The sequence below is a fragment of the Octopus sinensis genome, linkage group LG4, assembly GCF_006345805.1.
Source record: "Octopus sinensis linkage group LG4, ASM634580v1, whole genome shotgun sequence".
NCBI lineage: Eukaryota > Metazoa > Mollusca > Cephalopoda > Octopoda > Octopodidae > Octopus > Octopus sinensis.
In genome coordinates, this window is record NC_043000.1 from 98,100,053 (window position 1) to 98,112,622 (window position 12,570).

The window sequence follows — 12,570 nt, forward strand, 5'->3', positions numbered from 1 at the left end:
TGTCTTCTTTAATATTTTCCTGCCCAGAGAACCATCCAAAGGCAGGTGATTAAATTATTCTATGAAGCTAGCTGGACAGAGAATGTGTGTGTGTGTGTGTGTGTATGTGTGTATGTGCTTGAACTTCAGAACACTGAATATGAAAGCACAGCGTAGGCAATGGTTAGTTGGAAAATAACTAACATAGTCAATGCTGTATGCTACAACTATGCCATGACTAACTGTAGTGCAGACCTATGGTATTTTTGTTAGTATTTGGGAGTTGTCTAATAACAGTATAGACCAAAAGAGGTTAATTAGTATTACAGAGTCAAACTAACAACAGTGCTGATCAATAGTTTTGAGAGAGATGAAGAGACATGGTACAGACAATATGGAAGAAGAAATTATGCAGCCAGTCAGCATTACAGATACAGAACAATCTGACATGTACAAACACAAGAGTGGTTATGGTTGGCTGGTAGTTACACAAATATTTCTAAAGTGCACCTTATGAATGTTCTTTTTAGTAACTTCAGTAAGTGGACTGCTGCCATTTAAGTCAAACAGTGTAATAAAGGGATGTAATCAGGACAGAACAGAGCACCACAAGGCATTTTTGTTTATTGCACTGATTCTACCATCCCATGGCATGTTTGTGTGTGTGTGTATGTGTATAGATATATGTATGTATATGTAGTTGACAGGGCCATTAGGTAAAAGAAACAGGCATGAATTGTATCAGATTGCCTGAAGGGAAGCTAGGAGACAGGTTTACTTAGCCAGAGAGGAAGCAGATAAAAAAGAATTTGCCAATGTTCTGCATCACGAGGACCAAAGACTTGAAGTGATTCGTGTTGCAAGACAGTGTATGAGAGAGAATCTTGATGCCATAGGAGAGAAATGTGTCCACATGGATGATGGCTCACTTGCATTTAATGACGCTGCAAGGAGAGAGACTTGGAGACACCACTATGAAAGGTTGCTAAATGAAGAGAATGAATGGGAGAAAGATAGTCTGCCGAATGTCGACCCAACAGAGGGACCAGCTATCCGAATTGACAGTACCTTGGTGGATAAAGCAATTAAGGGTATGAAGACAGGGGGAGCTCCCAGCCCATCAGGAATCACCGCAGAAATGCTTAAAATATTTGATGGTGTCAGCTATAGCTTAGTCACCTGTATAGTCAATCAGATGATACACGAGGGAGCTGTACCCAATGACTGGTGTACAGCACCATAGTCAACTGCTACAAAGATAAAGGTGATGCATTAGATACGAATAATTACAGAGGTATCAAATTGTTGTATCAGGTAATGAAAGTCAGGGAGAGTGTCATAGCCCAACTAATTAGGGAGAGGGTCACTCTAGACAAGATGAAGTTTGCAGTTTGGATTTGTGCCAGGGAAAAGTACCACTGATGCTAGAAATACCTAGCCAAAGATAAACCTCTGTACCTGGCTTTTGTTGACATGGAGAAAGCCTTTGAAAGCAATATTAAAGGAAAGCTAACTGGGAAAATAGTTTTTGTGTGTAGCAAATGCTTAGGGGCAGTAAACACTGAAAATCTTCAGAAAACAGCTTCCGTCACATTCCAGGAGAAAAACTACAAGTAAAAGGGGGAAAAACTCAGAGTAAAAGGTAGAATGCATGATACATGTGTGTGAACAGCCATGCTACATGGCAGTGAAAAATGGACTGTGACTGCTGATGACATGTGTAAGCTTGCAAGGAATGAAGCTAGTATGCTTTGCTGGATGTGTAATGTCAGTGTGCATACACAACAGAGTGTAAGCATCTTGAGAGAAAACTTGAACTTAAGAAGCATCAGATGTGGTGTGCATGAGAGACGACTGCACTGGTATGGTCATGTGTTGGTTGCGAATGGATGAGCACAGCATGGAAAGCAGATGTTGAACAATGACGACAATATATATCTCTTGTATATAAATGACAATTTCTGTCTGTTACCATCTTACTGCTTAAACCATCAAACCAATCTTCACCAAACATTGCATACATGTTAAACTAACATCAAGTTCAATAATACGCTAATTGAATTTCAATAAAAATCTATAATGTGCCCCCTAGGGGTGTTGAGCAAATTATATGATAAAATGAGTAGGGTGCAAAGAATAGTAGTGTGATTGAAATATGGTGACAGAGTGATGGTTACTGATATCAGGTAAGGGGAGAACAGCATTGTCTAAGTGATAGATGGTGTGGCAATGGAATGGTAGCATTAATACAGCTGTCATACATGCGACACTGCATACATACTTTCATAAATACATAGATGCATGCATACACACACACACATAAGTAACTTTTAAAATGCCCAGGAAGGGGGGAAATGGTGGGTGTGAGGAATATGTTGCTTTAAGGAGAGTGGGGTAGGTGGCCTTTCTGCTGTCCATCGCAAAGGAACACTCATACACAGACACTCACACATACATACATACATACATGCATGCATATGTACATATGTCTACTATACACCATTTTAAACTCATGATTGCCTGGATATATATTTCTAAATGTGTGTGTGTCTGTGTGTGTATCACATCCTATAACTGTCTGTCTCTCTGCTTTTGTAGGACCTTTCTTATTGCTGTCACATATTGTGAGATTAAAATTATGTCAAAATTTTCAAATTTGGTATTTTCCACATAAAATCCAATTTTGCTATTTATTTGTTCCAGAAAAATTGCAGAAAAATGTTATTGAAGTTTAAAGTTTAATCATTTTTACCTAATCAGAAAACAGAATTTGGAAGCTGGCATTTTCTGCATGATAGCTGTCTATCACAAAATGAAAGCAAAATCATTAGGAGGAATGTTTATTAAACAAACAAATGCAAAGCATTAATAATATGACGAAAGTTGTAAGAACTTCTGAAGTTTTAATAAATTCTAATGAATAAAGTCATGTGAAATAGTCAAACCGGCAAGTTTCAATACATTATTTACATTTGACTGATATTTGTCCTCATCTTGTTTGTTGTTAACACGTTTTGGCTGATATACCCTCCAGCCTTCATCAAGATGAGGACAAATATCTGTCAAATGTAAATATGTACATAATTCCTCATCTCTTAAATATAGAACTATAAGTTTTAATATGTTTTAATGAATAGAGTCATGTGAAATTGTTGAACAGACATGTAAAAATTGAAAAAGGGAAAAATCCTCAATGGAGTTTTTTGCCAAAAAATTGCATATATACACATATTTCTATACACACACACACAAATAGATGTATGTGTAAATAGATATGTATATTCCTTTGTTTATTTTTGTGTCATTTTTTCCATACTAACATTGGTTTGACAAATATATTGTTGAGGCAGTGTTTTACAGCCAGATAACCCTTCCTTGCCTTATTTTGTAAATAAATGATCTCTTATTGTTTCACACATCTTCAAAGGTGTGAAGTCAACGAATGATTTGTTGACAGAGGAAATGGCAATAACTTGCAGATGAGCAATTTACAAGGAAGCCCAAAAGGGAGCAAACACAATCTCAAGCATGCAATCTAATGATGATGATGATGATGATTGTGTGTGTGTGTGTGTGTGTGTGTGTGTGTGTGTGTACATACATGTGGCGGGGTGGTGAGAAGTTTGCTTCTGAAATGCATGATTCTGAGTTCAGTCCCACTGTGTGGTATTTTGGGCAAGTGTCTTCTACTACAGCCCTTTTCCTTTCATCCTTTCAGGGTCCATAAAATAAAGAACCAGTTGGCATAATCAACTAACTTCTCCCTCCTAAAATCAGTGGCTTTGTTTTATCATCATCATCATCATTATTATTTACCAGTTGAACACTGAGGTCAATGTAATTGACTCATCCCCTCCCCCAAAATTGTTGCCCTTGTGGCAATATCTGAAACCATTATTATTATTAATATTATTATTATATTATTATTATTATTTCTTTTCAGATTTGGGCTTCTCCAGTTATTTTTAGTTCCTACAGCTTCATCTTTCCGAATGCACTTGGGACAAGAAGACAATATAATTGATCCCCCACTGACAGGGCTCATGACCTTATTATATATATTTTCACCAATATTCTTATTCTTCTCTGCTTCAATCTTGTCAAAGGATGTCTCAGTCTTGTCAACAAATTTCCTGGTATGTTATTTTTTTTTTTCCTTTTCCATTTTTTCTAGATTCTTTTTTTGTGTGTAAGGAGCTGGGGATAAGTTAATCAGAAGAAGAGGAGGAGGGATTGGTTTCATAAAAACTTTGCAAGTCTTCTTACAAGTGTAAGCTCTCTTGCAGCTAATGAGATGTAAATCTTGGTAAAACAAATGTACAATCAAAAGTATTCCAGTTGTGACCAACTTCTTCATCATCATCATCATCATCATCGTTTAATGTCCGCTTTCCATGCTAGCATGGGTTGGACGATTTTGACTGAGGGCTGGCAAACCAGATTTCTGCAACAGGCTCCGATCTTGATCTGGCAGAGTTTCTATAGCTGGATGCCCTTCCTAATGCCAACCACTCCGAGAGTGTAGTGGGTGCTTTTTACGTGCCACCAGCACGAGGGCCAGTCAGGTGGTACTGGCAATGACCTCGCTCGAATCTTTTTACACATGCCACCGGCACAGGTGCCAGTAAGGCGACGCTGATAACGATCACGGTGAAATGGTGCCCTTTTACATGCCACCAGCACGGAAGCCAGTTAGCCGCTCTGGCAATGATCACGCTTGGATGGTGCTCTTGGCACCCTGCTAGCACGTGCACAAGTGCCAGTAAGGTGACGCTAGTAACGATCATACTCGATTGGTGCCTTTTATGTGCCACTGGCACAGAAGCCGGTTAGCCACTTTTAATTATCCAATGTAGCTTGCCTTTTTTTATAAAATGGTAAGATATGACATGGGAGAGAGATTTGGCTTCTATTTCTGGCGAGTGAAGCAATCTAATAATTGAAAGAAGTAAAAGATAAAAGGAACTAAATCTTAACAAGAACAGCTTGGCCTCATCCTTCAGCAATTAATAACACAAGTATTTGGAATGAATTCTATTGTTTATATATCTGCTCCTTTAAAAAAAAAAAAATAAATGATAAAAAAATAGAAAAAAAAAACTAACGATGGTTGTGTATTTGTGCTTATGAAAGAAATTTATATTTTTTTAAGTTTAACCCTTTCAATACCAACCCGGCTGAAACTGGCTCTGGCTCTGTAGTACAAATGTCTCATTTTCATAAGTTTTGAATTAAAAACTTTCACCAGACCTTAGTCACAATTTATGTTGCTAACACTAGCTTAATGATAACCAAGTTATTTTACTAAATTCTTTGTTATATTCAAAATTAATTGAAAGAAACACAGAGCATCTCAACAGAAATATGGTAACAATGGGTAAACTGAAATTAATCAAAGCTGCCTATGTAAGTTGTTTTGAGAACAAAAACTTCTTGGAGATATCATCCACCATCTGAAGTATTCTCTAAACAATTTGAGGGGAGGGGATGAGGCAATTACATTGACCCCAGTGTTCAACCGGTACTGAATAATAATAATAATAATAATAATAATGAGACAAATCACTGATTTTAGAAGGGAGAGGTTAGTTGATGATGTCAACTGTTTTTTTTTATTTTATCGACCTTGAAGTATACAACTTTGTGTTTATTTGTTTCATGATTCTTCCATTAATACTTCAGGTCATAAGACTAAAACTTGTCTGAAGTTGTCTTCCATACTTGTCTTAACTAATTCTCCATCCCACTTTTCAATATAATTATTTCTAGATAGGTTTTTAATGATCCCTACATTTAATTAATGTTAACACTAAATTAGCTTTTGTCTATGTAAGTGTTTGGTATACATCAATCTGATTTTCACAACTCCCAGAGATGAACAAACCATGGTTAACATTCCCATGGTGAGCAGTCAGTAGTGAACATCCTGTAATGAATTCCCAATGGTTAACTGTTTTCATTCCATCATACCTCCTGGTTCTGTGATGCAAACTCTTTGTTTTAAAGTGATCTAAATTTAAAATTTCCCATTAAAACTTCATGTTAATTTATATTCCATGCATTAGCTTAATAAGGACAAAGTTATTTTAATATATTATTCATTATTTTCAAAATTATTTGAAATGTGGACATATTTCGACCAAAATTTGGTAACAAAAGAGTGAATACCCAGAGATAAACACTCTTAAATAAAACTTAATCTCTATTTGCATAGCTTTCAGAACCACACCTGAATTTGTTACTGCTAGAAGTAGCAATCCACCTTCCTTAGAGGACACTACCATTTTGTAAAATAGTTTAAGCCAGGCAGTGGATTTACAGACTTGCTAGAGCAACAAGCCAACCACATTGCAGTACTAAGTTGCACACTTTCATGTTCTGAGTTCAAACTCTGCCTTTCATCCTTTTGTGGGTCAATAAAATATATCATATAGTGGGATTGGTTTAATCAGTTATATTACCTACTCTCCCCAAAACGTGTAGCTTTGTGCTTATATCAGAAATTATAATTATCATCATTGCTTCACTGAAGACTGGGTTTTTGAATTCACATGGCATTTACATCTGTTAAAAAGCATTCCTGGCAATATCTGCTAAATCTTTCTTTAGAACTTCTTTTAACTTCAGTTAAAAATGTTATTTTAATAACAGCAGAACATGGGATGGGGGGGGGGAGAAAGAAAAAAAAGAAAGAAAAAGAAGAAAAGAAAGAAAAAGAAAAAAAAGATATTGAAGTTGAGAGGTTTCGACCACTTTTGATCTACAGCCTTTATGTTGTCAATCTACTTGCTAAAAATTGCTGCCAAGCTTCTGTTGTATAACACAGCCCTGCTATGTTTAAAAAAGAGGAAGGGCAAGCACATATTGGATAAAGCATCCTCAGTGAGATAGGACTAAAAAGCCCTCACAACCCCACACTTTCTCTGCTCATTTGCCAACCACTTTACTGGCTGCATTTTTCCTGACATCAGCACAAGTGAGGCTGTCTCATTCACCAAATCATTCTTAAGGGTTTAAATGCTTTTGGGAGTGTTGTTTCACAGCACCAGTATGGGGAAGGGTATCTTGTATGCAGCAAATGTTGAGTACTCAGTAACCTAAGGTATGTGAACTGAAATAAGGAATAGAAGGTAGAGCAATAACAGTAGAAGAACCAAAAGTGAGTAGCTGAGAAGGGCTAGAGAGTAAATGTAAAGAGTACTCAATAACCTACAGCATGTACATTTGCTCAGATGGTTGAGGTAGAGAAGAGGGGAAGGAGGGATAATATCACAAGGACCAGGGTGGCTGGGTGAAAGGAGCAGGAGTATGATGGAAAAGACAGAGGTGGTGGTTATTTGGTCAGTAGGGGTTTGATTGGCAATAACCTTAGCCTTTGACAACAGGAATGTTCTGGATGACAGATAAAGCTAAAGATATTTTTTTTTCATGTATGGTTTGACTAATATAGACTCCTCCTCAGTATTTGTGTACAACTGTTTGTCAACTGTTCTACTTTTCAGGTGTTTTTAATCCTCTTTTATTTATCAGTTGTATGTTTAACCTTTTAGCATTTAAACCAGCCAAAATATTCTATCCATTTTACGTTCAAACTGGCCAGATCCAGCCTCTCACACCTACCCTACACTATCATTCTAAAAATAAGCAATCACATCATTGAAATCTCAAAGCTACAAGATAATGCATGATTAACTAAAAGGAATATGAATAAATGATCAATACATTTAACAGAGTAATATGAATGCTGAAGGGTTAACATTATAATACATACCTTTTTTTATGTTTGTAAACACTAATTTTTTAATGTAACCTCTCTTCTCTTCAAAAGCACAAGTGTATTCTCCACATTAAAGTGTCACTCACATATCCGAGGTATATGGTGCAGTTGCTGTTACAAATGCAAATATTCCAAGTCACACTCCAAAATTACACTGCTCATTTGTTTGATTGTTGCACCCTCACTCAGAAATAAGCTACAACTCATTGATACATTGTGTCCCCTGGTATCACTACTACTGCCGCTACTTCAATGGTAACTTCTGTATTAGAATTGTTGAAAATTATTTTCTGCTCCTGTCTAATCCTACCTCATTGAACTACCATGCCTCTTCTTGACCCTGTTATGGTTTGCTCCTCACACAAAGCATCTTCACTAACACTTGAAAACTTAATCTAAATAGTTATTCCCAGAACAGCAAAAGCAGCAAAACACTATTCCTTGGAACACTTTACTTGCTTATATCTTTTCTATAACCATTCAACAATAAGCAGTTCAAACTTAACCTGTCTTTGAGCGACTGCATATTTACTGATATTACTTTTCCTCATCAAGCTGTGACACTCTATTCCTTGTATGGCATTATTTTCTCTTTTGCTTTTACTCTGCACCCTCCTCCTCCTCTTCCTCCTCCTTCTTCTTCTTATTATTATTATTCCTGAGACTTGTTTATTTAACAGGTTGAAATGGTGTTTGTTGTCAGTGCCAGCATATTCCTAGCAACCCTTCTTCCAATCAGGCAGTTCACAGAGCATTTAGGTAAGTATGCCCTTTTCAGTCTATCATCAGCTCTTCAAACTGCTCTGTTTCATGCAGGGTGCGCTAGTGTTTCTACAGAACTTAGCTGTAGTTTTTTTTCCATAGAAATCTAGATTTCTTCCTCTGCCTTTAGGGAGATGTTTGCTCAGATCTTCTTCTTTTGAGATGCTACCCACTTGCTCTTCCTATTGAGTTGCCAGCCTTAGAACAGCCACAATCAATGTCAGCACAATGAAATGTAGGTCTGGAGAGATTGTTGAAATGCTAGGAACCAAGCATGTAGATGTGTGCAAGAAGCAAGATGAAGAGAAGCCACTGCCAGATTTCTCAATGGCAAGGAACAAAGATTTATATTCATCTGGGTTGGTAATAGTGATGAAGGTGAAAGGCTTGGGCATTCTTTTGGCAAGGAAATGGGTAGATAAAGTGATTGGGGTAACGGGAATGTACAATAGGATAATGAAACTTAGACTAGTCTTGGAAAATTAACAGCAACATTTATCACTGTATATGCTCTTCAATCAGGACTCGTAGATAAGCAAATGGACCAATTTTACCAAACCTTTTTGTAGATTACCTTGGTAACAAATAACAGTGACTTTAACAGGCATGTTGGCAGCACCCCAATGGATTCTATGATGTACGGGGGGTGGCTAAGGCTTTGGTTCTAGAAATTAAGAGGGAACAAGTCTCTTGGAGTTCTGTGATTCATATAATCTGATGATCTGCAATTGCTGACTTTGAGAAGTCAGCCAGTCACTTGGTCACCTTTTAATCTGGTTTGTGTACAAGATGGATTGATTACATTTTCACTGGAAAATGGGATAGACAGACTCTCATAAATGCAAAGTCCTTCCCAAGTGAAGAAAGTACAATCCAATATAGGTTAATGGCTAGAGACTTCAGACTTAGACCTAAAAGAACTCGGAGATACGAACCAGTCAGGAAAAGGAAATCACAGCAGAAATTTAGAGAAGTACTAATTGAAGCATTTGACATTAGAGGAGGAGGAGATAGAGTTGTAAAATGAAGAGGAGAACTGGAAGAGTGATGGCCCAAATCTGTGGCTAGTACAAAGTACCAGCAGACCAAGAGTGATCTAGTGGTGGAACAGTGTAGTAGACAGAATCATGTCATAAAAGCAAAGAGAAGGTTTGGAAGGACTGAAAAGATGGGGGCAGCAAAGAATTATATCAGGTAGCTAAAAAAAAAAAAGTGGTGGTAGGTGTGCATAGCAAGGCATAAAGTAGAAAGTAGGAGTTTTGCTAATGTTATACAGTGAGAGGATTAGAGGCTTGAGGTGTCCTAATTTGTAAAACTGTGTATCAGAAAGAACCTACACTAGCATTTAGAGATTCTGAAAAGAAAGGCATGGAAGTGCTATATTGAAACGCTATTAAATGTAGAGAATGTGTGGGAGAAAGAGGGTCTTCCCAACAGGATGATCAGCTAGCTTAGTCAAAGCAGTATATGTATAAAGCAATTAAGGATATGAAGGCAAGTAAAGCTCCTGGTCCATCAGGTATCACTGAGGAAATGCTTAAAATATATGGCAGATTTGAGTACAGTCTGGTCAGTTGTTTAGTTAATCAAATTGTACAGGATAGTGTTATAGTCAACAAGTGACATAGCAGCTTTATAGTCAACTGTTATAGGGGTAAAGGAGAATACCTTAAATAGAAGCATTACAGAGGTATCAAATTGCTGGATCAAGTCATGAGAGACTGCAGAAAGAGCTATAGCCTAATTAGGAAGCGTAATAGGTTGGTTTTTGTTCCAAGGGAAAGTACTACTGATTTTTTCTTTCTAGTTATACAATTGCAGATGTATTTAGCAAAATGTAAGCTGTAGGCCATTGTACTTGGTATTCATCAACCTGAAGAAGGTCTTCAACAGGGTCCCTCACTCTGTGATCTGTGGTCTCTTAGGAAGCTAAGAGTAGACAAATGAGTTATGAGAACATACAAGCAATGTACAGAGATGCTGTCAGTGAGGTGAAAGTTAACAATGAGTACAGCAATGAATTTTGAGTGCAGGTAGAAGTTCACTTGGGTTTGGTTCTCAGTTCCTTCCTATTCATCATTGTCCTCCAGACCTTGGGAACTAATGTATGCTGATGGTTTTGTTCTTATAGTAGAATTAGAAAAGAAGTTCTATCTTTGAAAACAAAACCAGGTATCAAAGGACCTTAAAGTTAACTTAGCAAAAACAATGTCCTAATTAGGAAAACAGACAATATTCTACTCTCTTCCAAAAAATGGCTCTGCTCAATATGTAGGAAAGGCATTGGTAGAAATGATGTATTCAGTGCAATCTATGGACACACCAGAGGTGCATTGGAATCACAAGAAGGTTAGTGGAGAAAGTAGACTTCATGTTGGCAGATAAACTCTAAAATAAATACATGAAATAGATGTTCTGGAATGCCCAGGAGGTTCCTTAGAGGTAATAGATAGATTCTGTTATTAGGTGACCAAATTAGCAATGGAGGTGGATATCCTGAAAATATAGCTGCTGCTATACGAGCAGTATAGAGAAGGTTAAGAGAACTACTAACTCTATTTGTAACAAAATGTCTTTCTCTCAGAGGGAAGAGCAGACTGTATGACGCCTGTATATAATTAGCAATGTTATAAGGTAGTGAGACACAGGCCCTGAATGCTAAAGACATGCAATGACTACAAAGAAATGAAGCTAATATGCTCCATTGAATACGCAACATCAGTGTGCATGTATGAGATACACTACATTCACCTCTATCCCTAACCCTAACCAACTGTCATTTTTCTTTCACACTCTAATGATTTCACCCTTGTTGATTCTTTGTATTCTCTCTTATACTCACTTTCTTGTCTCTTAAGAGCATGCTTTGATACCTCACCACTACTATCAATGTCTTCTTTTCAACTGTTCCTACACATCCTTATATAACTCAGAGTATCTTCTCTATAGCAAGAAACCAGTGCTTGCACCTCTGTCATACATTAGTCTCTCAATGCCTGGCATAAAGCTTCCTCCCTTTCTCCTTCAACTTTTCTCAGTTAAGGCAGGGTTTTTGTCTTGTGGGTTACTTGGTAACATTGTTAGTGCTAGTGTCTTGAAATAAAGCACCTAGTACACTCTGTTAAATGGTTGACATTAGGAAGAGCATCCAGCTGTAGAAACCATGCCAAAACAGATATTGGAGTTCAATACAGTTCTCTGGTTCATTGGATCCTGTCAAACTTGCCAACCCATGCTAGCATGGAAGATGGACATTAAATGATAATAATGGTGATGGTGGAGGCAGTAACACCACCACTAGTGGTGGTGGTGGCATCATCATCATCTCCTCTTGTTATTCTGCAGATTCATCAATGTTTGTTTATGTAGAAATATTGTGTTTCCATAAAGCCATAATATGTATTTGCATATTCCATGATCCCAGAATATTTAATGGAATGTAAGTGTTTCATGTAGAATCCTAATGTTTTTACATGAGTCTGGTATTTCCGTCAGCTCTTTAAATCAATGAAGTTACTGTTGAAAAATGTCATAATGTGAATTAAATGACTGGAATGATATGCTTCTTATTACCTTCTCCAAGATCATATAGCAACATTATTAGCTTTAAGCTTTCAATCAGACAGATGTGTTTGCTGCTAACACTTGTAAAACATAATTTTCGTTGGAGCCTTTTTGTGTTCACTTGACCCGCTAGAAACAGCAACCAAATCTCTCTCTCTCTCATGCACATGTTCACACATTACACTGTGGTGTTTTAAAATAGGAAGGACATATTGGATAATGTTATCTTATTATATGCACTGTGTCTGGAGGAAAGAAAGTATTGATTGCAAATGGAATTTTTTTTATTGTAGGTCTGCTTGATCAGAGCTAACCTTAGAGCTAAGAAATAACAAAAACAAACTTTCCTGTGCAAACAAGGAAACGTTTATACTGTCATTTGATGGCCACCAAGAAATACCAGCTAAATCTCCCTCAAGTCACACTCCTGTTGTCTTCATGAAAGTAAAGTCACATTCGATCAGGTAGTCCTAGATACATTTAAGAAG

At 37.1% G+C, this 12,570-nt stretch overlaps 1 protein-coding gene across 2 annotated transcripts in view; it reads left to right on the forward strand.

The window, feature by feature from the left end:
* Positions 1-12,570, forward strand: part of LOC115211136 — a 238,671-nt gene that overhangs the window by 196,528 nt on the left and 29,573 nt on the right. For both annotated transcript variants that reach the window (XM_036502257.1, XM_036502258.1), the window contains exons 7-8: positions 3,923-4,115; positions 8,437-8,515. In XM_036502257.1, coding sequence (XP_036358150.1) covers positions 3,923-4,115; positions 8,437-8,515 — 272 coding nt within the window. The remainder of the gene's footprint in view (positions 1-3,922; positions 4,116-8,436; positions 8,516-12,570) is intronic.